Source organism: Rhinolophus sinicus, linkage group LG04 (genome assembly GCF_036562045.2).
Source record: "Rhinolophus sinicus isolate RSC01 linkage group LG04, ASM3656204v1, whole genome shotgun sequence".
Taxonomy (NCBI): Eukaryota; Metazoa; Chordata; class Mammalia; order Chiroptera; family Rhinolophidae; genus Rhinolophus; species Rhinolophus sinicus.
Window position 1 is genome coordinate 152,939,562 of NC_133754.1, and position 25,659 is coordinate 152,965,220.

Consider the following 25,659-nt stretch of genomic DNA (forward strand, 5'->3'; position numbering starts at 1 on the left):
TTAAGAATACATTTGTAAGTTGTTGGAGTTTAACTGCAGCCATGGAAAAAGATCACGTCACCTGGGACAGAGTATAGAGGGCCCAGACTAGAGCCTTGAGGAATTTCCATATGTAAAGGACTGGTAGTGTAGGATGAGCTAGGAAAGACAGACAACAAGCAATCAGAAAGAGAAAAACACAAGGAGAAAATAATTTCACAAAGGCAAAAGGAAAAATATTTCATGATGGAGGGACTAGTAAACTGTGCTAGATGCAACTGAGGTGTTAAGATAAAGATTTTAGTGACAGAGCACTAGTGAACTTCTCAGAGCTTAGAAATGGATGATAGAGCCAGGAGCAAGAAGCCAGAGTGGAGAGGATAAGAGAATGAATGGAAGCAGAGAAAACAGAAACAAATGCATTAAACTTTTCCAAAATGTTTGGTTATAAAGGGGAGAAGAGAGTAGTATAAGGCTGAAGGAGGATAATTTTAGGATGAGAAAAATAACTAAGATGTTTAAAGAAAGATTCTAGGAAAAAAGGAAAAGTTGGAAATATAGGAGAAAAAAAGAATTAAGTGAGATAAAGCACATCAGTGCTTAGCATAGTATTGACTGAAGATATCAATAAATCTTAATTACTGCAATTATTATTATTATTACTGATGAGTAACTCAAGAAATTAGAAAGCAATTCCATGTACAATAACATCTAAAAGAATAAAATATCCGGGAATAAATTTAATCAAGGAAGACTGATAACACTGAAAATTATAAAACGTTGAAAGAAATTAAAGAAGACCTAAATAAATGGAAAGACACTCCATGCTCATGGATAGCAAGACTTTATATTGTCATGATTTCAGTACTACCCTAAGAGACCTACAAATTCAATGCAATCCATATCAAAATTCCAGTGGCCTTTTTGGCAGAAATGAAAAAGCTGATCTTTAAATTCATACAGAATTGCAAGGGACCTGACCTGAAATAGCCAACAAACTTGAAAGGAAGAACCAAGTTGGAAGACTTACTTCCTAATTTCAAAACTTACTACGAAGCCACAGTAATCAAAACAGTGTGGTACTGGCATAAGGAGAGCCACATACACATGTGGAACAGAATTAAGAGTTTAGAAATAAATCCATAAATCTATAGCCAATTGATTTTTGACAAAGGTACCAAGTTCATTCAGTAGGGGAAACCGTCTCTTCAACAGATGGTGCTAGGACAACTGAATTTCTACATGCAAAGAATGAAGTTGGTCCCCTACCTCATACCATGTACAAAAACTAACTAAATATGGATCAATGACCTATTAAATATAAGAGCTAAAGCCATAAAATTCTTTGAAAAAAATAGGGGTAAGTCTTCGTAATTTTAGATTTGGCAATAGATTCTTAGACATGACACCAAAAGCACAAGTTACAAAATAAAAAACAGATAAATTAGACTTCATGAAAATTAAGAACTTTGGTATATCAAAGAATATTATCAAGAAAGTTTAAAGACAACCTACCAGAAGGGGATAAAATATTTGGAAGTCATGTATCTAACAGAGTTTAATGTACAGAATACATAAAGAACTCCTACAACTCAACAACAAAAAGACAACCAATTAAAAAGTAGACAAAGAACTTGAATAGACATTTCTCCAAAGATATACAAATGGCCAATAAGCACATGAAAATATGCTCAACATCATTAGTGCAAATCAAAAGCACAGTGAAATACCACTTCACATGTGACTGGATGACTACAATAAAAAGAAATAGAAAATAGCAAGTGTTGATGAAGATGTGAAATAAATTGGAACCCTCATACATTACTGGTGAGAATGTAAAATGGTGCTGCCACTATCAAAAACAGTTAGTGTCTCCTCAAAAAGCTAAGTATAGAATTACCACATGACCCAGCAATTCCACTCCTGGTATTTCAATTACAAAAGACCTGAAAGCAGGCGCTTAAACAAATACAGTAAAATTACTTGTGTGCCAATGTTTATTGCAGCATTATTCACAATAACCAAAAGGCAGAGAAAACCCAAGTGTCTATCAACATATGAATGTGGTAGATGTATATAATGGACTATTACTCAGCCATAAAATGGAATGAAGTTCTGATACACACTACAATGTAGATGAACCTTAAAAAAATTATGCTAAGTGAAATAAGCCAGATACAGGACAAATAGTGTATGATTCCACTTTTATGAAATATGTAGCCTAGGCAAATTCACAGAGACATAAGTAGATTAGAGGTTACCAGGGGCTGGTGGGGAAGGAGGGATTAGGGTCATTGCTTAATGGTTACAGAGTATGTTTAGGGTGATGAAAAAGTTTTGCAAACAGATGGTGGTGATGGTTGCAGAATATTGTGAATGTAATTAAATGCCACCGAACTGTACAATTAAGCATGATTACAATGATAAATTTCATGTTATATATTTTTACAGGTTATAAAAATTAATAATGTAATATACCAAAACCCATTGAATTACATACTTTAAATGGGTAAAGTATATCTCAATAAAGCTGTTAAAAAAAGAATCAGTAACTTGGCTTAAATGCTTTTTAAGTTCCCTTCCATCGCTAAATTCTATGATTTTTTTTAAGGTCTAAGAAGAGATTATATTCCAACATTAAATATCTAGGAAATCTCCAGTTATGTTCCAAGCTTTGGATTTGGCTTAACATTTCAACAGAAGAGACTGGTATGTAGTGCTAGATAAGTGTTTGTTACTGTTGCTATTATGATCCTTATTATCCTCCTCTTTCTTCAAAAGAGCCCTGTGAGGCAAGTGTGACTAAGACCATTATAGATACGAATACACAGACTCCAAGAGGGTAAGTGATTTTCTCAATAAATGATCCACCTAGGAACTGAGAGAGCTGGGATTTGAATGTATGCTAGCCTGGCTCCAGAGCCCAGGCTGACACCACTAGTTCCTCCCTATCCCAATCCCTTCTCTAGAACTGCTAGGGGTACACGTCTGATGACTCTTGTGCTCACTATGAATGAAATGGTATCATTTTACCTTGTATTTCTTTCTATGCCGCCACATGGACAATGCATTTCAAAGCACTCTGAAAATGGGAAGTCCTATTCAAATGTTGGAAAGTTAGAAAGTTATTTAGAAAGTTGGCTTTATATACAGGGGGTGCCAAAAAAAATGTATACACATGATTTGTAGTCATCTTTTGTTACTGGTATACATTGAGTATTACAATTTCAATAGTTTTTTCCTTTCTTAAAATGTGTATAGTCCATACTACCTAAGGCAATATATAAATTCAACACAATCCCTATCAAATTACCAATGACATTTTTCACAGAATTAGAACAAATAATCCTAAAATTTATATGGAACCATAAAAAACCCCGGATAGCCTTGGCAATCTTGAGAAATGAGAACAAAGTGGGAGGTATCATGCTACCTGACATCAAATCATACTACAAGGCTACAGTGATCAAAAGAGCATGGTACTGGCATAAAAACAGACACATAGGTCAATGGAACAGAATAGAGAGCCCAGAAATAAATCCATGCCTATATGGTCATTGAATCTATGACAATGGAAGCAAGAATTTACATTGAGGTGAAGACAGTCTATTTAATAAATGATGCTGGGAAAACTGGACGGATACATACAAAAAAATGAAACTCGACTACCTTCTTATGCCATATACAAGAATAAATTCAAAATGGATTAAAGACTTAAATGTGAGACCCAAAACCAGGAAACTCCTAGAAGAAAATATTGGAAGTAAATTCACAGACATTACCTTTAGTAATATTTTTACTGATATATCTCCTCGGGCAAGGGAAGCAAAAGAAAAAATAAACGTGGGATTACATCAAACTAAAAAGTTTTTTCACAGCAAAGGAAACCATCAATAAAACAAAAAGGCATCCTGCTGAGTGGGAGAAGATATTTGCCAATGATACATCTGATAAAGGGTTAGTATCCAAAATTTCTAAAAAACTCACACAACTCAATAACCAAAAAAACCACAAACAACCCTATTTAAAAATGGGCAGAGGACATGAAGAGACATTTCTCTAAAATAGGGCATACAGATGACCAACAGACATATGAAAAAATGCTCAACGTCAGTAATCATTAGAGAAATGCAAATAAAAACCACAATGAGATACCACCTCACTCCTGCCAGTGGCTATCATCAATAAATCAACAAATAACATGTGTTGGTGAGGATACAGAGAAAAGGGAACCCTCGTGCACTATTGGTGAAATAGCAGATTGGTGCAGCCACTATGGAAAACAGTATGGAAATAACTTAAAAAAATGAAAATGGAACTACCTTATGACCCAGCAATTCCACTCCTGGGTATCTATCCAGAGAAACCCAAAAACTAATTCGAAAAAATATACGTACCCCTATGTTTACTGCAGTGCTATTCACAATAGCCAAGATATGGAAACAACTGAAATGCCCACTGCTAGATGATTGGATACAGAAACTATGGTACATTTATACAATGGAGTATTACTCTGCCATAACAAAGAATGCAATCTTACCATTTGCAACAACATGGATGGACCTTAAGAATATTATGCTAAGTGAAATAAGTCAGACTGAGAAAGACAAATACCATATGATCTCACTTATGTGTGGAATCTAAATTTAGAACAGATTAAATGAGCAAACAAAACAGAAATAGACTCAGAGAAATAGGAAAACTGTTGGTTGCTAGATAGGAGGAGGGAGGGGCTGGGGGAGAAGGTGAAGGGATTAGAAAGAGCAAATTAGTAGACAATATAGTCATAGGGATATGAAATACAGATGGGGAATATAATCAATAATGTAAATGTTATATAAGGTGCCAGATGGGCACTGGACTTATCAAGGTGATCACTTCATAGACTGTGCAGATGCCTGACCAATGCACTGTACACCTGAAGCTGAAGTAGAATAATACTGCATATCAACTATAAGAAAGAAAAAAATATATACATATATATGCACATACATATAGTCACGGGAGGTGTAGTACAGCATAAGGAAGCTATTCAATGGTATTAAAATAGTTATAAAAAATGTCAGAGAGGTAGTAGCTTGGGGGAGGGGGTTATCACTTTGTAAAAGGTATAAATATCTAACTATTATGTTGCTTTGTACGCCTGAAACTAATAAAAAAAAATTTAACTCCACTCAATAGCTGTTTCGCCATGGGCATATTTATAAAAAAGCAATGTGTATACATTTTTTTGGCATCCTCTGTTACTTGTTTTTGACAGCCGCAGCAAAAGGCCCTAGTCTGAGAAATGGTATCACTGAACTTTCTTTTGTGAAGTCAAAACCTTCAAGACAGTACTCAGAATTCAATAAATAGGTTTTACTATGCAGATGGACAAAGCTTTAAAGTGAATGAGGACAGTAGCCAAAGACAGGCCAAATGAATCGTGACCTTAGCTTCCTTAGTGCTGAGTCATTTAACATTCCATGTTATGCTTAGCAGGAAAGTACGACAATATTACTTTGATTTTTTGTTGATCCCGCTTAATTTCTGTATCCAGTTGCTTCCTTTTTTCATTTTCTTCTTGAAGTCTTTTTTGTAGCTGTACCTTTTGGTATTTCATGTGATCTACACTCTGCTCTAGTTCATTAGCACGTTTCTCATTTTGAATTGAAAGTGATGCCAATTTCTTACTATTTTGTTGCTTCTTCTGTAAAACCTGGGATCATATGGAATATTTCAAAATGAAAAATTGCATCTCTCACAAATCTCAAGTAAAACTTAAACTTTTAATTCATAGGCAAGGATAGGCATTTTGCCTAGATTTTAATTCATTTTTGATAGATTCACAGTTGTTTTCTATATTTCTACTTTTACAATTGGGCAAACACCAGAATTTTCACCAGATATAACGAATGATGAGACTTCGTGATGCTGACAGCCAAACAGAACAAAATTGATCTCTTTGCTTTTTATTGAGTATTTAATTAAAGATATTATATATACATGGTGAAAATTAAAACAGTACAAAACTGAACTTATATTTAATTTTGACAGTAATTCCAATACTGGAGCAAAAATGATTAATACTAGTATTTTAGTGTATTCTCCAAATAATATTATTGAAAATACCAGTATAAGTACTGGAAATCTTATTTAAAAGTCAGATAGGTTGCCATTGTCTTTGCACTTATTCCACAAATGCTTAAAAGTGCACCTGTTAGCATTAAAATATTGATGCAGCAAATAACTATATATATCTAGACATAAATACAGATTTTAGATTTTTAAAATAAAAAAAATTATTTTACAAACTGAAATAACTACGTTATACAAAGAACGCTAGCATTTCAATATTTAAAATGGTATATGTTAGAATACTGAAAATCTTCATTGTTATCTCAATTATGTGACCATGAATAAGTTATTTTACCTTTCTAAACCTTAGCTTCCTCATTTATTGATGAGGTAAAAATACCCACTTCAAAGGATTAAATAAGGATTAAGTAATACATGCAAAACACCTGGCACGCCTATGGCACTTTGTAGACACTTAACAACTGGTAGCTACCATCCTCCTGTGCCTCCCCACCATCTTCATCAGCTTTATCATCCCCATCAGTTCTGCCTGGATATGTCAAAGGCACAGAAATTTTTAAAACTACATGGGAGTCTTGTTTCAGTTTGAGATGTTCCTTTTGAGCTTAACTTAAGTTCTGTGTCTCCTTTCCTTATCAGAAGCCTTAGCAGAAAAGGATGTGCAAAAAACATGGAAAATAAAAACATAATGATTCACAAACCCTATTAATAATCTTTCAACCTCAACCATTTTAGTTGTGTGAAATACAGAATATATAAAAATAATCTCTGCTAAATCCATAAACAAGGCTTAAACAGTAGATGCATAGGATAAATATAAACAAGGCTTAAATAGTCGATGCATAGGATAAATATAATAACCTCCTTGGAAAAGCAATAATCCGGTTATTACTTACTTAAAATGGAGTATAATATGAATTATAATTAGAATTGAAGCTAGAATATAAAACTATGAAATCATAAATAAAATTTCATAATAAACACAATAGTTACTTTGTTCTACTAATGTTTTGTTAAAATGAGTGCTGTTAGACATCACAGCCTTCATTTAAAGAGTCAAGCAGTGAAAAAGAACTGATCCCAGCACTCTCTGAGATGAGCATTGCTATAAGTGAAAGAAAGTATTCTGAAATAAAGTGGAAGGTGTGACATATACAACTACTGTGTCCTCCTTTAATCAGTTCAAACATTCAAGTCATGATATTTTAACTTGGTGTTGACTTGTGAGGCTACTTAGGTAAAAAATTTTAGTGGAGATGTCCAGATGTTTGAGGTGTCATTACAAAACCCTAGGAGAAGGGACTTTTTTGGTCTGTTCACCTCTGCATTCCCACGTAGCACAGGACCTGGCACACAGGAGGTATGCAGTGAACATGTATCTTGCTGAAAGAAAATAGCTGTGGAACAGTTTCAAAAATAAACAAACAATGTTTCTGAAGAAGTTACCTACAATTCCATTCTACTTAAGTGGGAATAATATGAAAACTACAAATTATGAAAAATAAATTTTAAAAGGCATTCTAGCAAATTCACTATAATCAGACTAATAAAGCATTCTAACCATACCAAAAGCATCTGAAAATGGCTTCATTACACGAAATCTCCATAATGGAATATTGCTCACAGAATAGAATTTTTAACTGTAGCTATTTCTGAGGTTACAGCTAAATTCACCATTAGGAAATTAAGAATGAGATACAGTACTCAAAGTTATTAACCTTTCTTAAACCAATCAGTTATGGTCTCAGAAAACTCTGAAATAGTTATCATTTCTTGAGTGTCTACGAAGTGCCATATATGTATCAGATGTTTTATGTGTGTTATTGAATCATTAATTTTTTTGTCCTTCAGAAAATGACACTATTTCTGTGGTTATTTTTATTTCTTACCATATGGTTTTTGATAAAAAGATTAAAATACTTCTTGAATGTAGAAATGTACTACAAAGGTTGACATTATGTAAACCTACCAGCACTCTGGAAAAGAAAAGTTGCTATACAGTTTGTCTTGCTGGTAAAAACTGAATCCTACCTTCTTCCCTAACCAGGTACAAGAATGCTCAAAAGCAAAAAGTTTTAACAAGTTTTCTCAATTACATTTTAAAAATTACCTGGACTTTTAACTTTGCAGCATCCATCTTTTTACGGAACTCCTTCTGTAACTTTACTTTCAAAGCAACATCAGAAAGATCTTTATTTTCCAGTTCCTGTAGCTGCTTTTCTGTTTCAATTAATTCGAATTTTGCCTGTTCTGCTTCGTGTGCAAGTTTTGTTACTTTCAGAGAATATTGTTTGCTTACAGACTTGGCATCATTACCTTTACCATAATAATAATAGTAAAAATAATTATAAATTATATAAAATAAAATGAAAAAGTGAAACATGAAAAACATAAAAATACTCTACTCTTAAAAATCCAGCTGGGCAATGTAATTATTTAAGGCATCACATTAAGAAACCAGCTGCCCCACCCATCCCCATCAAACACAACTTGGCCTCTTAATCATTAGTTCTTTAATGACTGTTTCCATCTGGTGTCATTTCAATCTTCATACTGGTTCTTTTCTGTGTTTTAGTGTGACATTTCTGATATTCTGAGTATGCAATTTAGCTCTGCTGGCATCAAACTCCAGTTAGAAGGATATGTGGGGTGACTCTTTGGCCTCTTGCTTACTACACTTTGACTTCCTATAATCTGTCACTCTGAATTCTTTTTTTTCTTTTACTATTATGAAAAATTTTCAACACACTAAAAAAAGTAGGGAAATAATATAATGAACCCTCATCACCTAGATTCCAGAGTTATCAAAATTTTGCCACATTTGCTTCATCTGTGCCTTTTTCTTTTGTTTTAATTTGCTTAAAAATTGTAAAGCAATCCCAGACGTCATATCCTCTTACCAAACATACTTCAATAAGCAGCTATACAAAATATCATTAACACACCTAACAATATGAATACCCACTAGTCCCAATTCTGACTTCCACAATTGTCTCAAAATGTCTTTTACAGTTGGTTTATTTTAATCACAATCCAAACAAGGTCCATGATACATCTGATTGTTACGTCTCTTAAGACTCTTTTAATCTAGAGTTGGTCCCCTCCTTTTTCATTCCATTGAACTTGTTAAAGATGAATTATTTTTAAATGCTTTTCTTATGAATGTTTAGAACACAGAGAAAAATAGAGTAAGATATTTCTATATGTCTCTTCATTCTAAGCCCAGTTACTGACCCTAAAAACTTGAGTTTAACAGTTCTGAATAGTCAATTGTCCCTAAACTAGATTAGCAAATTGGTGGCCATGAAAAATAAGTCCAGAGGTCATGGCATGAATCACCAGGGACAGTTTGTCTTACTGTTATACTGAAAATCTCTTAATTTTTTAATAAAAAATTGTTATTGAACTAAATGTGCTGTGAGTTTTTTTCTGGCCCTACAACTCTGATTACCTAACTTTAAAATACATACGACTACTATATTTTAATGAATCTAAGACCCTATAAACTGTTCAACACATCAATATTTTATGAACCACTAAGTAGAAAGGTACAGTGCCAATTACACTAATGACATGATAAAATGCTAAGATGCCACTGATTGTAAGGTGCATCCTGATTTCAGAGATATTAAAATGTGAAAAATGTGTATTAGAATCGATGAAATACACTATAGTTGAAGTTGTCACTGTTATTATTGTTGGCTGGAGTAGCTGCTCTTCAGGAGAAATTTTCATTGAGGCAGCTTTGAGAAGTAAGCACACACTGACACTTTTACTAGTCACCATTTCTAAGGGCCCTCAGGAAAGTTCCAAAATGCCCTTGGTTCTAATGAGTAAGAAGAGGACCTTCTATGTGTCCTCTATTTTAAGGCGACCAGGATGTGTATGCCAGGCTACAAAAGTGCTTGTTTAGTGAGATATCCCAAGGTGGGATAACCTATCTGAAAGAAAAACAGGTAGTACCTTGAACTCTTGGAAGTGGAGAAGCTATTTCAACCCCTAAATCAGTCCCTGGATACTCCTAAGAGAGGTTTACTGGCACAGGTCCTGCCTGTGAGGAAGGAGCACGGTCAAACTCAACTAACTCCCTGGGATATTGGAGCTGGGATGATGCACAGCACACACGTCACTAGGAATGAGGAAGGAAGACACTCTGGGACAGCAACTAGGGAGAGGAGGTTGAGAAAGGAGGTCCAACAGCCAGAAGGCAAGCCTGCAGGAAAGAGGAGGGAAACGGGAAGGCAGGTTTCCCCTTACTGACAGAGGAGTAAGGGGACTCACCATAATTCATGTAATCTGGGTATGATTACAGCATTGGCCTGGAAGAAAATCAAGATAATATTTCCTTCAGTTCCCCTAAACGTGACCAGAGTTGTTTTTCATTGGAGGTGGGGAAAAGAAATGCTGATATCTCTTATTCCTTCAAGTCTTTACTGAATTTCAAGGTAGTGAAGGCTCACAATTTGAGTATATTGAGGGGTGGGGAACCCAAAAAGCTTGAGACGTGCTTTTTAGGGCAAGTCTGATATGTGTATACCTGAGAGTGAGGAGAGGATATGGTGCATACACGGAACCTGTCAGAATTTGAGACTAAGGGGAAGAGCTAAAACCTTGGCTCACTCAAGAAAATAGCTCTTAAGAACAAATCCTTACATCTTCAGAGAAACAAAAATTAACTATGCTTAAATATAAAGTTTCTGATTAATGTTAAAAATGAACTATCCAAGAAATTGAAGACTAATAATTTAAAATAATTATTCAAATGAGTTAGAAAAGCATCTCATACATATTGCCAGATGCCTAGTATGTTTCTTAAAAAGTGGCAAAAAACATGAAGTGCCACAGCGTTTCAACACAGAATTCACATTGGTTAGAACAATTCATAGATGAATCCCAATATAACAAAGTTCTTTTAATAACTAACCTCCACATACTGGCTCTGGAACACACCTTGTTATACCAAAAGCTAAAGTAAATGTTACAACGTCAGAAACTATTTTATAATAGAAGCTTTTCTTTCTTATATAAGCTGGTTCACAGGATACTATTACCTGTTTTCATTAATTCTTTAATCAGATCTTCCTTCATCTTGATGTTAATTGTAAGTTCTCTCATTTTTTGTTTAGCTTCAGTAAGTATGAGTTCTGAATTCCTTAATTTTTGCAAATTCAACTCTTGACTCTCCTGAAGACATTCAAACTTTAAATCTTTAAAATGAAAGATACAAAACTCAGAAATAAAGCTATCTGCTCATAAAATTTTCAACAGGAGTAGAGCCAAAAAAGAAAAGCAGACACAGAAGCAGTCTAGAAGTAAAAGAGGAAGGAACAAACAGACAGGGAAGGAAAGAAAGGAAAAAAATGCACAGCAATTGGGACTTTAGTTTTCTAGCTTATAGTAAGAGTTTTCCTTTCCTAAAAAAAAAAAAAAAAAAAAAAAATTATATATATATATGCTTTAGTCATATTCCCTAGTTTCTGATAGTTTCTCATTGCCCGTAGATATTCTAAAATTTGAGTTTTTAATTTGAGTTATTTAAGAAAGATGTAAAATCTCCAGGTGGGTAGAGGGTTGAACTTTTTTCCTATTAACTTCTAGTTTTATTGTAATCAAAGAATGTAATCTACAGTAGACTACTCAGAGTGTGGGCCAGAACTTTTTGTTACTATCTTACACTAGAACATAAATCAACTCTGTCACTGTTTTGGTTCAGTTGAACTTTTTTTTCATAGTGAGACTTCCTCAGTCTAGTGCACTGATTTACATTCTAGCATAAGTTTCTTAACTGGTTATAGACCAGTAACAAACAGTTCAAGAATGGCTACTTGACTAACACTTATCCATACTATTCATACATTTTAAAATTTGTTTTATTTGTGACAGAGTCAATTTTTTGTTAAATATTGTATGCATAGGCTCTTAAAAATGTTCTCTATTTTCATAGTGTAGGACATATTTATATTCTCTGTACTCTCACTTTTGGTGCTTTTACCACTCATAGGCCAAGATAAATGAGTTAAAATCTACTATAGTTTTTTGCAACATAAACATTTTATTCTGTAATTTGATGCATAAAATTCTCAATTGTGTCCTCGAACATTATGAGCACCCATACACTAATCTGGCTTCAATCCCAAAAACATCACTAATGGTAGGCATGTGTGCCAGTGAAGCAGGAAAGCAGACCACCTAATAAATTACTTAAGATGTATTTTGAAGTAGTCAAGAGTACAATGCATACCAACATAGGCTTGAATGTAAAAATCCCTATTTTGAGAGATTTAGCCTGTAACTCTAGCCAAATTGATTGGTGGAAAGAAATTATCTTATTAAGGAGTGAAAATGAGAAGGTAGAACAGAGAACATAAGGGGATTTCTTCCAATAAGCAAAGCACTCCTAACAAGTTCCTGCCTTTGAGGATTCCCAGATGCTTCTTAAATTACTGACTGAAGAGAAAGAAAAGTGTCTCATAAACATGAGATCTAAATTACTTAAGAAAGTCTGTGTACCTTCATTCCCCAAACTTGACTTTTGTGTTTGATCATCAATATCATTCAATTCAACAAGAGGACAAACAGAGACTGGCTTTTGAATCCATGAGCGACTTCTCTGTCTAAAAAAAAAAAAAAATAACAGGATCAAAGGTAACGTGTGTGTTTGCTAATCTGCTTTCAAATTAACTTCCTCAAAAAGTGATAGTAATGATTAAAGAATTGTTAATTATATAAAAATAAACAGAATTTTACTAATATTCCCACCCATGTTGGAACCAGTGGAAAATTCATTATGTTTGTTGCCATTCTGGCAGCAGAATCAGGATATCCAAAAACATTTTCTTTGAAAATTAAAATCCAACTATAAAAACTCTAAAAGCAAAATTATTTTTCAACTTAAGACTGATGATTTGTCTTCAAACACTGGTTTCGTAGTACATTAGCTGACAGTACATTTAGCAAAAACTACCTACTGTTGTTATATTAAATGGAAAACATGCACTCTAATGAAAAAAGCCTACATCTGTATATATTTATACATTTATTAAGTCAGTCTATATTTCACACACCTCATTTCAGATTTCTCTTGGCCTTCTAATTCTTCATCATCACTGTGATCAGAAAACTGGCAGTGGAGGACTTCATCTTGTTCTTCTATATGACCCAGCAGCATCTGACTTCGTGTCCGAAATCCGGCAACTACTCGATCCAGAGAGTACACAGAAGGACTTGTGTAGACCTTACAAGTGATTCCCCCACCCAACAACAACAACAAAAAATGATTTTTAAAATGACCATTTTTAATCTTATTACTCAAAATGTTTTTAAGAGGTTATAAGATAGGTACACTTAAAATATCCAATCACTAAAAATATGCATCACACACCCCCAAAAATGTCAAAATTCATTTCACAATACTATTGTCCTCATGGACACATATTTCTTCCAGAATCCACACATCTCTTCCTTTGCTAGAATGCTCTTCTATCTTCTACTATAGCTCCAAGGAAGTAGTATTCAACAATGAAACCGAAGAGAGGCATCAATGAAAACATCACAGCTCTTAAAACAGCACAGGCACTCCCCAGTGAACATCACGCCCATATACAGTGTAATAGGAGGGAACTGGGAAACAGTTGGGAACACTTGGAGAATTGTGGTGTTGCTAAGGGTCTGCATCCTCCTCCATCCAATCCAAATCCACCAAACGAAGAAATCCACAGCCATCACCACTCCCTCCACTAAGGCAAAATATTTTCAATTTGGAAATCCAAATGTATTTACTCACTTTATATGTGGTGGTTAGCATAGCTGAATTAATGCTAAGTAACATACTTAATATGTATCATAGGATAGTTACATGTTCAGGGGCTAGCCTAGGCACTTTCTACATTATAACATGCTTCTATTGGCAACGTACCTTGAATTCTCACAAATGAGCTTGGAAAACAACAATGAATTAGAAATTGCCTTTTTACTTTTATTCTAGTTTCCGTTACCAAATATTTCTTTTCGTCACCTCTCTGTAACCAAATCTCAAGGTAATTTCTCAAAAAAGGTAAATAATAATCTTAGAGGGGATATTAAATTATTTAATATAAATAATTGTAAGCTATTAAAACTATAATATATAGTGAAGTGTGTATATTACATGGTGTTTGAGATTCAATTAACATAGGTTCCTCATGTACCCTCTCCCAGAAAAGCCTACCTGATTCTATATCTCATTTGTGCCTCTGCTGTTGGTCACCTAGTAAGACCATCTGACACATTAGCACCGTGATGGATAGGGGGGTTAAGTTTTCTAGGTGGCCCTCCAAGTTCTGAGGTTTAGGGGAGGGAGAGGGGAATTATTTACAGAAGAACCAATTCAAGAAGTATTTATCTAACAAACACAATGTACCCAGTATGGCCATTTGCCCCTTAACTGATAGGCATCAAGGTTTCTCTGTCAGGGAGGTGGGAATTATTTCAGAAGAAAATTAAATTTTTTGTTCAGACTCAAACTTTGTTTTCTGGGATTGCAATATGCTTTTAAAATTTATTTTTACAAAGAAAGCTAAATGACCCAGCTTAATAATGAACACTAAATAAGTTCTGCTACAATGAGTAACATTTAGCAAATTAATTCAACAGTCATTCCACCCAACACAATGTTTTTTTGCCCCTTCCAGGCTCATAAAGCCTTTTATAATCCAGCCCCTTCTTTCCTAGGTATTGGGTTCTGCTTCCCCCTGTTGCTTCTGTATTCCATTAGCTCTCCAATAGGGATATTTTAGCATTTTCAACCATATTCCAAACAGTACTGATCACATGTAAATATTCAAATAAGCTGAGTAATAATTCAGATAACAGAATTACACGGCCACAGGGATAGAGAAAACTTGAAAGGTTACTGAATTAAACTATCTATCCTATGTTTGACTCTCTTCTGTAATATTGTAAATTATCGTTTAACCTCTGCCAGAACATATTCACTGTGGGGGTCCCTCTGGGGCCTCTCATATTATTGTTGGCAGTTGTCACTAGTAAGTCCTTCTTTATATCCCCTTAGCACTTTTCTCATTGGTCCCAATTCTAGAGACAAAGTCTAACAATAATGGTAGACCTTCAAATATAAAAGGTGCCAAAAAAATGTATACACATTTTAAGAAAGGAAAAAACTGTATTAAAATTGTAATACTCAATATATATCGATAACAAAAGATGAATACAAGTCACGTTTGACTTCTGCAATTACAAGAGGTGCTCAAAGTGGTTACTGTCAGCATCCAGACACTTCTGATTACAGCATTTTCAACCATATTCCATATCTGGTAGACTTCTGTGGCGGGAGTGTAAACTGTTCCAACACCAGAGCAGAAGACGCAGGACTTGTTGCTGTGCGAGGCGTCCCAGCTCTTCCCTTATGCACATCACACATAGCACCATGCATCTCAGACTTATCACAAATACGTGCAATTGTGAAGCGTGTTGAAGGTTCTGTTGCATACGCATACCTCCATTGTCGTTGTACTTCCACAATGTTCTCGAATTTCAAATACCACTTCAGAATACAACTTCGACAACTGTTCTTCCACCATTTTCTTTGACTGTCCTGCCTGTCACATGGTGACACTAGCATTCATTTGATTAATGCCATCTTTGAGCGAACGTCATACTACACATTGCTACCATAATTCAATTAAACTTCAAAAAGTAATACACAGATAACATCTCTTAAAATGTGTATGCATTTTTTTGGCACCCCCGGTATTCAGTCATCATTTGACTAAATCTTGAGGTACTTCAGATTTTCCCCAAGGTCTTTCAGCAACTTGGTTTTTCTCTGAAAATAATCTAATTTGACTTTAAATGTTGTACCCAGACATTCTAAATTCTATGATAAGATAATCCCCTCTCATTAGTGACACATTTGATTTTGTTTCATCAGATGTGCTGCTACTTTGCTTAACTCATTCACCAAAGATTGTGGCTTCCACATGTTTAAATTTATAGTTTCATTTGAGATTTAATTTGTCATTTTGCTACTATGAAGTTGGTGTATTGTGCTGGAATGAGCTGCTTAGCTTGCAAAGGAACCTGGTCAAAGCTCAGTAGACATATCTTCTCTTGTGTTCTGCTATGTTTGCTCTTCACCATGAGCAACTACCGTGTTTCCCCGAAAATAAGACGTAGCTGGACCATCAGCTCTAATGAGTCTTTTGGAGCAAAAATTAATGTAAGACCTGGTCTGATATTACATTATATAAGACCGGGGATATGATATGATATGACATGATATGACATGACATGACATGACATGACATGACATGACATGACATGATATGATATGATATTAAAGACCCAGTCTTATATTATAATAAAATAAAACTGGGTCTTATATTAATTTTTGCTCTAAAAGACGCATTAGAGCTGATAGTTCAGCTATGTCTTATTTTCGGGAAAACATGGTATGTATGCAAAAAAGTAATTAAGAAACCACACAAAAAATTAATTATTTTGTGAGAAAAAAAGGGGCCTTTATGTAAGACATAAAATCTCACTGAAAACTGAAGAGGCTGTTAACCTTTAGTGTGGGGTTATGCACAGGAATTTTGTGACCAAAAAAAAGTAATTCATTCAGGAAAAAAAAAAAGATTTTACAAATATTCCACTTCTGTGAATTTGGAGATCCCAGGAGGTTTTTAAAATACATACTTCAAGAATATTTTGGCTGGTTTTCTTAGTATATAATTATGTCAAGTACTGAAAGTGATACTGTATACCTATTGCTTTTATTTCCTTTTCATTATACCATAGTTCATCAAATCTAAAATGCCATCAACTGTAACACACACCATTATTTTTATACCACCAAGAAAAAAAAAAGCTGTCAAACTATGACATGCCATCAATTTTAAAACATATCCTGCCATCATAGATGATAAAAAGTGAAAAAAATAGGTGAATCTTACAATCAATGAAATATGACACATTTTCATTAGCATAAACCTAAGTAATGACTGGAACCACCGTTGTAATTTTTTTCTTTTCAAAGTGCTTTTTTAGTATTTATAGCACTGGCTCTTGGCTTTAATTACATCATAGTTACTGTGTTAAGGAAGTAGAAACCTATTATATTTTTTTTTGTAAGTTTAAAATCCAGATTCGATTTTGCATTTCATCAGAGGAGTTTTTGGTATCTATTGAGACAAATGAGTTTTTCTCTTTTTCATGTTAATTTGATACATAATAGTAATACTTTTTATTTTATTTTACCTGTATACTATTTAGTGGTGAGGGATAATTTCTTTAGGATTTCTGCATAAGTAGATATGTCCGATAATTCCATTTTGGTGTTTAACTTTTCAGATTAAGAAAAAGTTGACAACAAATGTGCAGCAATAGGAAAAAGTACACAATGGTACGTACTTGGGATAAATATTATTCAACCATTAAAAATCATGATATATTATAGAAGAATGTTTAATGACTGTTAAATGTTCATGATATATTAAGTGAGAAAAGCTAGTAACGAAAGTATATGTATAAATATAACATGAATAATACATTTTTTAAATAAGTAAGATCTTTTCACTCTTTCTTTCCAATATGTGTAAATAAGCATGTAAGACATAAAATAAAATTCTTTCTGTAATCAATTTAAAAATTGATTAAGCTACTCTTCCCCTTTTCTTTTGAAAGTATTTTAAGTTGAGGAAGTATTGCTCTTATCAGACTATTTTTACTTCAAGAAAATATCAGAGCTAAACTCTAAAAATATAATTTTAGAGTCAAAAAATATAAGCTAGACTTCTGCCACGGAGACAGAAATCCAGGAGAAAATGAAATGGTATTTCAGATGTCCTCACCAGCTTAACTTAGCTAGTTTTGGTATTCGATGTGAGATCTCTTAGAACAAGCGAGCAGCAAATAGGACTTGAACAAGTCTTGCCATACTATGTGTCTTCCCATGCAAGCCTGCCTTTCCACATCTGCTGCAAAAACTAGGCCAAGCAAGAGACGTAGCCGGGACTCCTGGATACACAGTAAGAGAGAACTCTTAAAACTGCTCGCCTGATCGTATGACCTTTGCATCTTCCTCCCTTTTACCTTCTTTTAGTGGGAGACAAGGGTTCTTTGGGGGGGTACAAAGAAAATTTTAAAAACAAAACAAAACTAAGAATTTGCTAATTCAAAGCAATAACATGGAAGTCTTTATTCTAGTCATGTCTGTTTTAGGTCTAATCAAACTAGAGATAAGAATAGAAGGGCCTAACCCTTTTCAAGAACCCATGGAGCTCTATCTCCTCAAAGAGTTTGTGTGTGAGTGTGTGCGCATGCACATGTATGTCTAGTAAAAAAGATAAAAAAACACACACACACACAAAAAAAAACAGAGAGCAAGAGAGAATAAATATGTGTAACTTTGTAATCAGGAAAAAAACCAAATGCTACTTTTAAAAAATAAAAGAATGGACAGAAAGAGGAAATTCTCTCACATAACTAGCCAACACTAAAAAAAGAAGAAAAATGTAAATATAGAAGACTTGATATATAAGTATTAAGTTGAAATAACAGACAACAAATTTGAATCGTGCGAACAATCTCTTTCTTCCTAAATGTTCAACGTAAATTTACCATGTATTCAACCATAAGGAAAATGTCAATAATTCTACAAAGTAAAACCAAAATGAATAACAACAATGGTTTCAATTTTAAAAGTCAACCACTCAAAATAAAAACCATCCAGGTAAGGACACCATCTGTCTTACTCTTATCCGGGCCAGAGGCACTGAGCCCGGGACATAGTAGAGGCACCCCATGGGCATGTATTGAGGACGCAATGTGCAAGGCCCTTTTGGAGTAACCATCTCACGTGCATCTTCCGTACGCCCCCATGTTTCCCTCCTTCAGACAGATAAGGAACCTGGTGCTCACACAGGTCTAGTCATATGTAGGCCTTTACAATAAAGCTGAATATATGTGGGGTTAGTAAATATATGCATATACAAATATATGCCCAGGTCTGCCTGACTGCAATGTCTATGATACCTCACATATTTCTTATCCCTTTGACTGTAACCATCACATATATCTCAAACAAATCATGTCCCTTCATAAAATTAAGAGAAACCAAAATTCATGAATCTGCTAATGTCTTTTCCATAGTAGAGATTACCAGATGATGTTTTTCAAGAGAAATGTATGTGCATATATTTACTACCCCCACATATATTCATAAATAAATAAAAATTAAAACATAAGTTTATACTGATGTTTATACAATTTTGATTATGTAAGCTTGGCAAGACTGAGTAACATATAAATGTCATTTTGAAAATAATAAGACAAACCAAATAAGTCAAAATAAATACCTCCAACCTCATATCAAGTTGGTGTGGTTAAAGAAAGAAAAAAATTCATAAAGATATCAGACTTAGTCAAGTCTGAAAATATGATGCAAAGGATAGCTTTTCTTCTTTGATGAATGTAGACATTATCTTCAATTATTCCTCGCAAATACAATGATACATTCTCCTACTTATTAACTTTTTATTAAAAAGAAGCACGATTAAAAGAATATACAAAAGTCCATGAAACCAAACATAAACCAAACTGTACCTGCTGAGACTGTACAAATATACTGTGATATTATATTACACATAATATTATTTTTAATCTCAAAATAAGAAAGACATTAATGTTTAGACTTTACCTTCCTGGCATCTGGTCTTGCTGGGACATAAATATAATGCCCCAAATGAGTATCAAACGGTACAGTATATGGTCTTTTTTCAGGTATCCTGGCATCTGGCCCATCTCCACAAGTATCCTTAACTGAAGAAGTCATTGACAGGTTAAGTTTTGTTAGTTCTTCACTCAGTTGATCCACAAGAAGTTGTTGTTCTATTATCTTTTCATTCTTTGTAGAAGAGAGATGAAAAATTTAAAAATAGAGAACCTCAGTACATGTGTAGATAATGATTAAAAATAAATTACACATTGACCAAAATCACAACTACCTTAATAGTATAAAGCAAAACGTCATTTATCCAAAGATTAGCCTTCTGGTGTTTACAAATATCTAGGACCGTTCTGAGTGGTAAAAACTTTGGAATAGTAAGCAGCAACAAACATAGCATAGAGTTAAATACTTTAAAAAAAAAATGCCTCATACACTGTGATTGGTTAGTTTGCCAACCTGAAGCACTCTGATTAGCTGATCTTTATAAAAGTTTGGGCTTTCTGAGTGAAATCCAAGAAGTAAAGAGACAAAAAAGTTGAAAAGTAGAGGAAGAGTTGCAAATAGCAGAGGTGGCAGCAAAGAAGATAGAAAGTGGCAACAGGTGCAGTGAAGTGAAAGCTTTTACTTAGTGAAAAAGAAAGCCAAAAGCACAAAGAGATAGAGGATAGGCAACTGACAGTCCTGGGAGAAAGGAGAACCTGGAAATCAAAGGCAGAACAAATTGTGTGTACTGTAGTGTGTGTGTGTGTGTGTGTGTGACAGAGAGAAAGAGAGAGAGAGAGAGAGAGAGAGAGAGAGAATGAATTTACCTTTTTATGTACCTTCTAAAGAAAAATTTTAAAGTATATTCAATCCATAAAGCTCTAACATCAATCTTTGTTTTATAAGCACAAAATTATATAAACAAGAAACTGTCATTCATCTTAATATTTCACATGGACTACAATGTTTAAATGAGGTAAAAAAAAACCCTTAAGTTTCACTGCGTTAATGCTGAGCTATAAAAATACAGCCTTAATAAAAAGTCATGCATGCAGATAATTTAAATATACAACACAATGGAACATAAGTTGAGGGTGGGTGTTAAATGGAGTCCTTACACTGTTTGGCAAAAGGGTAAAAATACCAATTAATATTAGACTTTACTAAGGCAAGGGTGCAAGGTATACTCTTTAGGATAACCACTAAAAAAAGAGTAAAAGTACAACTTCTAAGTTAATGAAGTAAAAACTGAAAATACACAATCCAAAAGAAGGTAAGAAAGGACAGAAAAGGGAACATAGAGCAGATAGGATAAATAAAAAGCACAACAGTGGGATTATAACTGAAATATAATAGTAACAATGTTAAATTCATAAATGAATTAAGTAATCCAATTAAAAGATAAAGACTGTCAGAGAAGATTATAAAATTACCTGACCTGCTGCTTACAAGAAACAGAACAAAAATAGACACAGAAAAATTAAAAATAAGATGGAAAAAGATACATAATACAAATACTAATCACAGGAAAGTTGGCATAGCTATATTCATATCAAAGTAGACTTCAAAGAAAAAACCATTACAAGTGATAAAAAGAGGTAAAAAATGATAAAAACGTCAACCTACCAGGATGATGTAACAATTCTACATTTCTATGTACTTAATAAAACAGCTTCAGTATATATAATGCAAAAACTGTCAGTACTTCATGGAGAAGACAAATCCAAAATCATAGAAGATTTTAACATCACTCTAAATTACTGATATAATAAAAGACCCAAAAAATGAGTAAAAATATAGATTTGAATAACAAGATTAACAGAATTAACAGCACCCAATGATTGCAGGATACACATTCTTTTCAAGCACATTTGTAATACCTACAAAAATTGGCCTCATGCTGAGCCATAGAGCAAGTTTCAACACATTCAAAGAACTGAAATCATAGGCACCACAATTCAACTAAGATAAAAATTAATCAAAAGAAACCATCCATGTGTTGGAAATAAATCATCTATATAACCCATAGGTCAAAGGAAAAAAAGACAATAAACATCAGGAAATATGTGGGGCGGCCAGATGGCTCAGTTGGTTAGAACGCAAGCTCTGAACAACAAGGTGCCGGTTCGGTTCCCACATGGGCCAGTGAGCTGCACCCTCCACAACTAGATTGAAGACAACCAGCTACTGCTGAGCTTCCAGAGGGGCAGCCGGATGGGTCAGTTGGTTAGAGTGGGAGCTCTCAACAGGTTGCCGGTTCAATTCCTGTATGGGATGGTGGGCTGCGCCCCCTGCAACTAAAGATTGAAAACTGTGACTGAACTTGGAGCTGAGTGCACCCTCCACAACTTGACTGAAGGACAATGACTTGGAGCTGATGGGCCCTGGAGAAACACACTGTCCCCCAATATTCCCCAATAAAAAATGTTTTTAAAAAAATTAGGAAATATTTTCAGCTGAATGTGGAGTTCAGGTAAAGATAAACATAGGAGGAAATATATAATTTTAAATGCATGTATTGTAAAATAAGAAAGGCTAAAAAAAAATCAATGAACCTAGGTATCTATCCGGAGAAATCCAAAACTCTAATTCAAAAAACTTTATGCACTCCTATGTTTATTGCAGCACTATACACAATAGCCAAGACATGGAAACAACCGAAATGCCCATCGGTAGATGACTGGATTAAGAAACTGTGGTACATTTATACAATGGAGTATTACGCAGCCATAAAGAAGAAAGACATCTTACCATTTGCAACAACATGGATGGACCCAGAGAACATTATATTAAGTGAAATAAGTCAGACAGAGAAAGACAAATACCATATGATCTCACTTATATGTGGAATCTAAAGAAAAGAATAAGTGAATGAACTAATCAGAAATAGTTTTGGAGACATAGGGGAAAAACTGAGGGTTGCTAGATGGGAGGGAGGTGGGGATAAGAGGAAAGGTGAGGGGATTAGAAAACAGTCAGTAACCACAAATGGTCACGGGGTTTTGAAAATTAATTTGGGGAATGTAATCAATAATGTTGTAAAGATTTTGTAGGGTATCCTATGGACACTTGTCCCATTAGGGAGACCACCTCAGGGATGACGTAGATGCCTGATCACTGCATTGTACATCTGAAGCTGAAGCTGAACAATAATGAATGTCAACTACAAGTATGTGTGTCTGTGTGTGTGTGTGTGTGTGTGTGTGTGTGTGTATGTATATACTTACAAGAAGCAGAGTACAGCATTAGGAATAGAGACAGTGGAAATGTAATGGCTGTGTGCGATGTCAGAGGGATAGTGGATGGGGGGAGGGGGGCTCACACAGTGTGAGGGATATAAATGATAAATGTCTAAGTATTACTTTGTCTTGTGCACCTGAAACTAACAAAAAAAAATCAAAAAAATATCAGTGAAGTAAGCACCCATCTAAAGAATTTAAAAAATAGCATAAGGTGCCCCCACAAAAAGCAGGAAAAATTAAATTATAAAGATAGGGGCAGAAATTAATATAATAGTAAACAAACATATTACTAGAAAAGACTGCCAAAGTCAAGAATTGCCTCTTTGAAGAGACTAATAAATTGATAAACCCATGGTGAAGTTGATGAAGGAAAAAAAGAGTGAAGGTACATGTAACCAGGAATGAAAAAGGGGATATCACCAAATATCTAAAGACATTAAAGAGATAAGAGACTATTATAAACTTATGCCAATAAATATGAAAACTTAGATACAGTAAGGTCAGATTCTTAAGAAAAATAAACCTTATCAAAATGGGGGCAAAAAGAAAATATGATTGAACTCATAATCAAAATGCTCACACACACAAAATTCCAGTCCCAAATGTTGCACAGGTGAATTCAACCAAACACTTAAGGAAGAAATAACACTTTTTTCACACACTCTTCCATCCAAAGCACAAAAAAAAGAGGGAACACTACCTAACCTACATTATGATGCTAACATAACTTGCTATAATATCTGACAAGGCTATTTTGAGAAAGGAATATCTAGGTCAATCTCACATGTGAATAAACATGCTAAAATCCTAACAAAAATAATAGCAAATCAAATCAAGGACATTTGTAAAAAAGAACATAGCAGACCTGTCTCCTTAGAAAGAACTGCTCACGAGGTAGTCAACTGGATGGTGTCTGGGAACTTGGCTCCTGAGAGGGTTCCCAATACCCTAACTGATAAGAGGGGCTTACTGTGCTCAGATTGTTTGTGCAGACAATGTGGTCTATGTTGAACAACTGCTTTCCTTGTGGTTGTCTGGAATTTTTATACAAGCTGGGCGGAGAGTGCCTTCATTAACAGTCCTCAATAAAAACTGTAGGCACTGAGTCTCTTCTGAGTCTCTCTGGTAGACAACATTCACATGTGTTGGCACAATCATTGCTGGGGGAATTAAGCACATCCGTGTAACGCCATTGGGAGACAACTCTTGCAATTTTGTTCCTTGGTTTCCTTCAGACTTTGCTCTATGTACCTCTTCCCTTTCCTAATCATTGCTCTCCTTCCACCGTAATAAATGTTAGCTATGAGCATGACTATATGCTGAGTCCTCCTAGTGCATCATCCAACCTGAGGGTGGTCTTGGGGACCCCTGACACAACAATACATCGTGACCAAAAAAAGCGTTTATTCTAAGAATACAAGAATGCTTTAAAAATTTAAAAATCAATATAATTCACCACATTAACAGAAAGAGAAAATTCATGATAAAGAAAAATCATCTGATAAAATTCAGTATCAATTCATAATAAAAATTCTCAGCAAAGAAATTTTGCTTATTCTGATAAAGGGTAAATAAAAAACTACCTAGAGCAAGCATGGTACTTAATAGTGAAATGTTGAAAGCTTTTCCTCTATGGTTGAAAAGAAGACAAGGAAGCTTGCTATTACCACTTGTATTCAACATTGCGGTGAAAATCTCAGCCAATGAAGAAAGGTAAGAAAAAGAAATAAAAGGTATAAGCATTATGAAGGAAGAAATAAAACTGTCATCATTTGCAGGTGATGCAATTGTAAAGGAAAATAAAAAAAATTACATAAATATTACAATTAAAAAGTGAATTTAAACTGACTTTGGATGGTGAGCACACAATGTGATATATAGATGGTGTATTATAGAAATGCACACTGGAAACCTATGGAATTTTATTAACCATTGTCATCCCAATAAATTTAACTAAAATAAAATAAAATACACATTAAAAAAGAATCTAAATCGTAAGGGGTGAAAAGCAGCTCTTGTGAGGGCTCAGGCAAGAGACAGAAAAATACTGGCAGTTACCTTATTTTTCATGAAGAAACCAGAACTGAGCTTTGCCAAGCAGACAGCTATGAGCTCACTGGTCTGAAATAATTACTCACTGAGACTTTTCCCCAAGACAGAAAAAAATGGGTTTTCTGTAGGAAATGTAACTCAAATATTGATTTACAAGATTTTACTTTTTAAATCAGTAATCAGTACCCTATGCCTGTACTTGGGCCTTACAAAGTTCTTAGTTATATTCATTGACAAAGTAGAAGATTTAAAAGAAAATAAATATTCAACCAAAAAAAGTGAATTTAGTCAATTTGTTGGATATATCAATACACAAAAACCAATACATCTACACATACCAACAAACAATTGAGAAAATGAAATTTTAAAGATTCCATTTAGTGACATAAGAAAATCAAGTACCTAGGAATGAGTCTAACAAAAGATGTGCAATACTATATATACATGCACACACACAAACCATTATTGAGAAAAACAAAACGAAACCTAAGTAAATGGAGGAATATACCATGTTCATGGATTACAAGACTCATAATCAAAAGATGTCAATTCTTGGGCCGGCCCGGTGGCTCAGGCAGTTAGAGCTCCATGCTCCTAACT

The 25,659-nt window shown here is 34.3% G+C and overlaps 1 protein-coding gene across 6 annotated transcripts in view; it reads right to left on the minus strand.

Annotated features, from left to right (window-relative positions):
- Window positions 1-25,659, minus strand: part of KIF27 (kinesin family member 27) — a 75,939-nt gene that overhangs the window by 27,574 nt on the left and 22,706 nt on the right. For 5 of the 6 annotated variants that reach the window (XM_019750122.2, XM_074330598.1, XM_074330600.1 and 2 more), the window contains 6 exons: window positions 19,754-19,960; window positions 13,122-13,291; window positions 12,568-12,671; window positions 11,109-11,264; window positions 8,168-8,373; window positions 5,480-5,677 (listed from right to left, as the gene is read on the minus strand). In XM_019750122.2, coding sequence (XP_019605681.2) covers window positions 5,480-5,677; window positions 8,168-8,373; window positions 11,109-11,264; window positions 12,568-12,671; window positions 13,122-13,291; window positions 19,754-19,960 — 1,041 coding nt within the window. The remainder of the gene's footprint in view (window positions 1-5,479; window positions 5,678-8,167; window positions 8,374-11,108; window positions 11,265-12,567; window positions 12,672-13,121; window positions 13,292-19,753; window positions 19,961-25,659) is intronic. The other variant, XM_074330599.1, reaches the window with a different exon arrangement.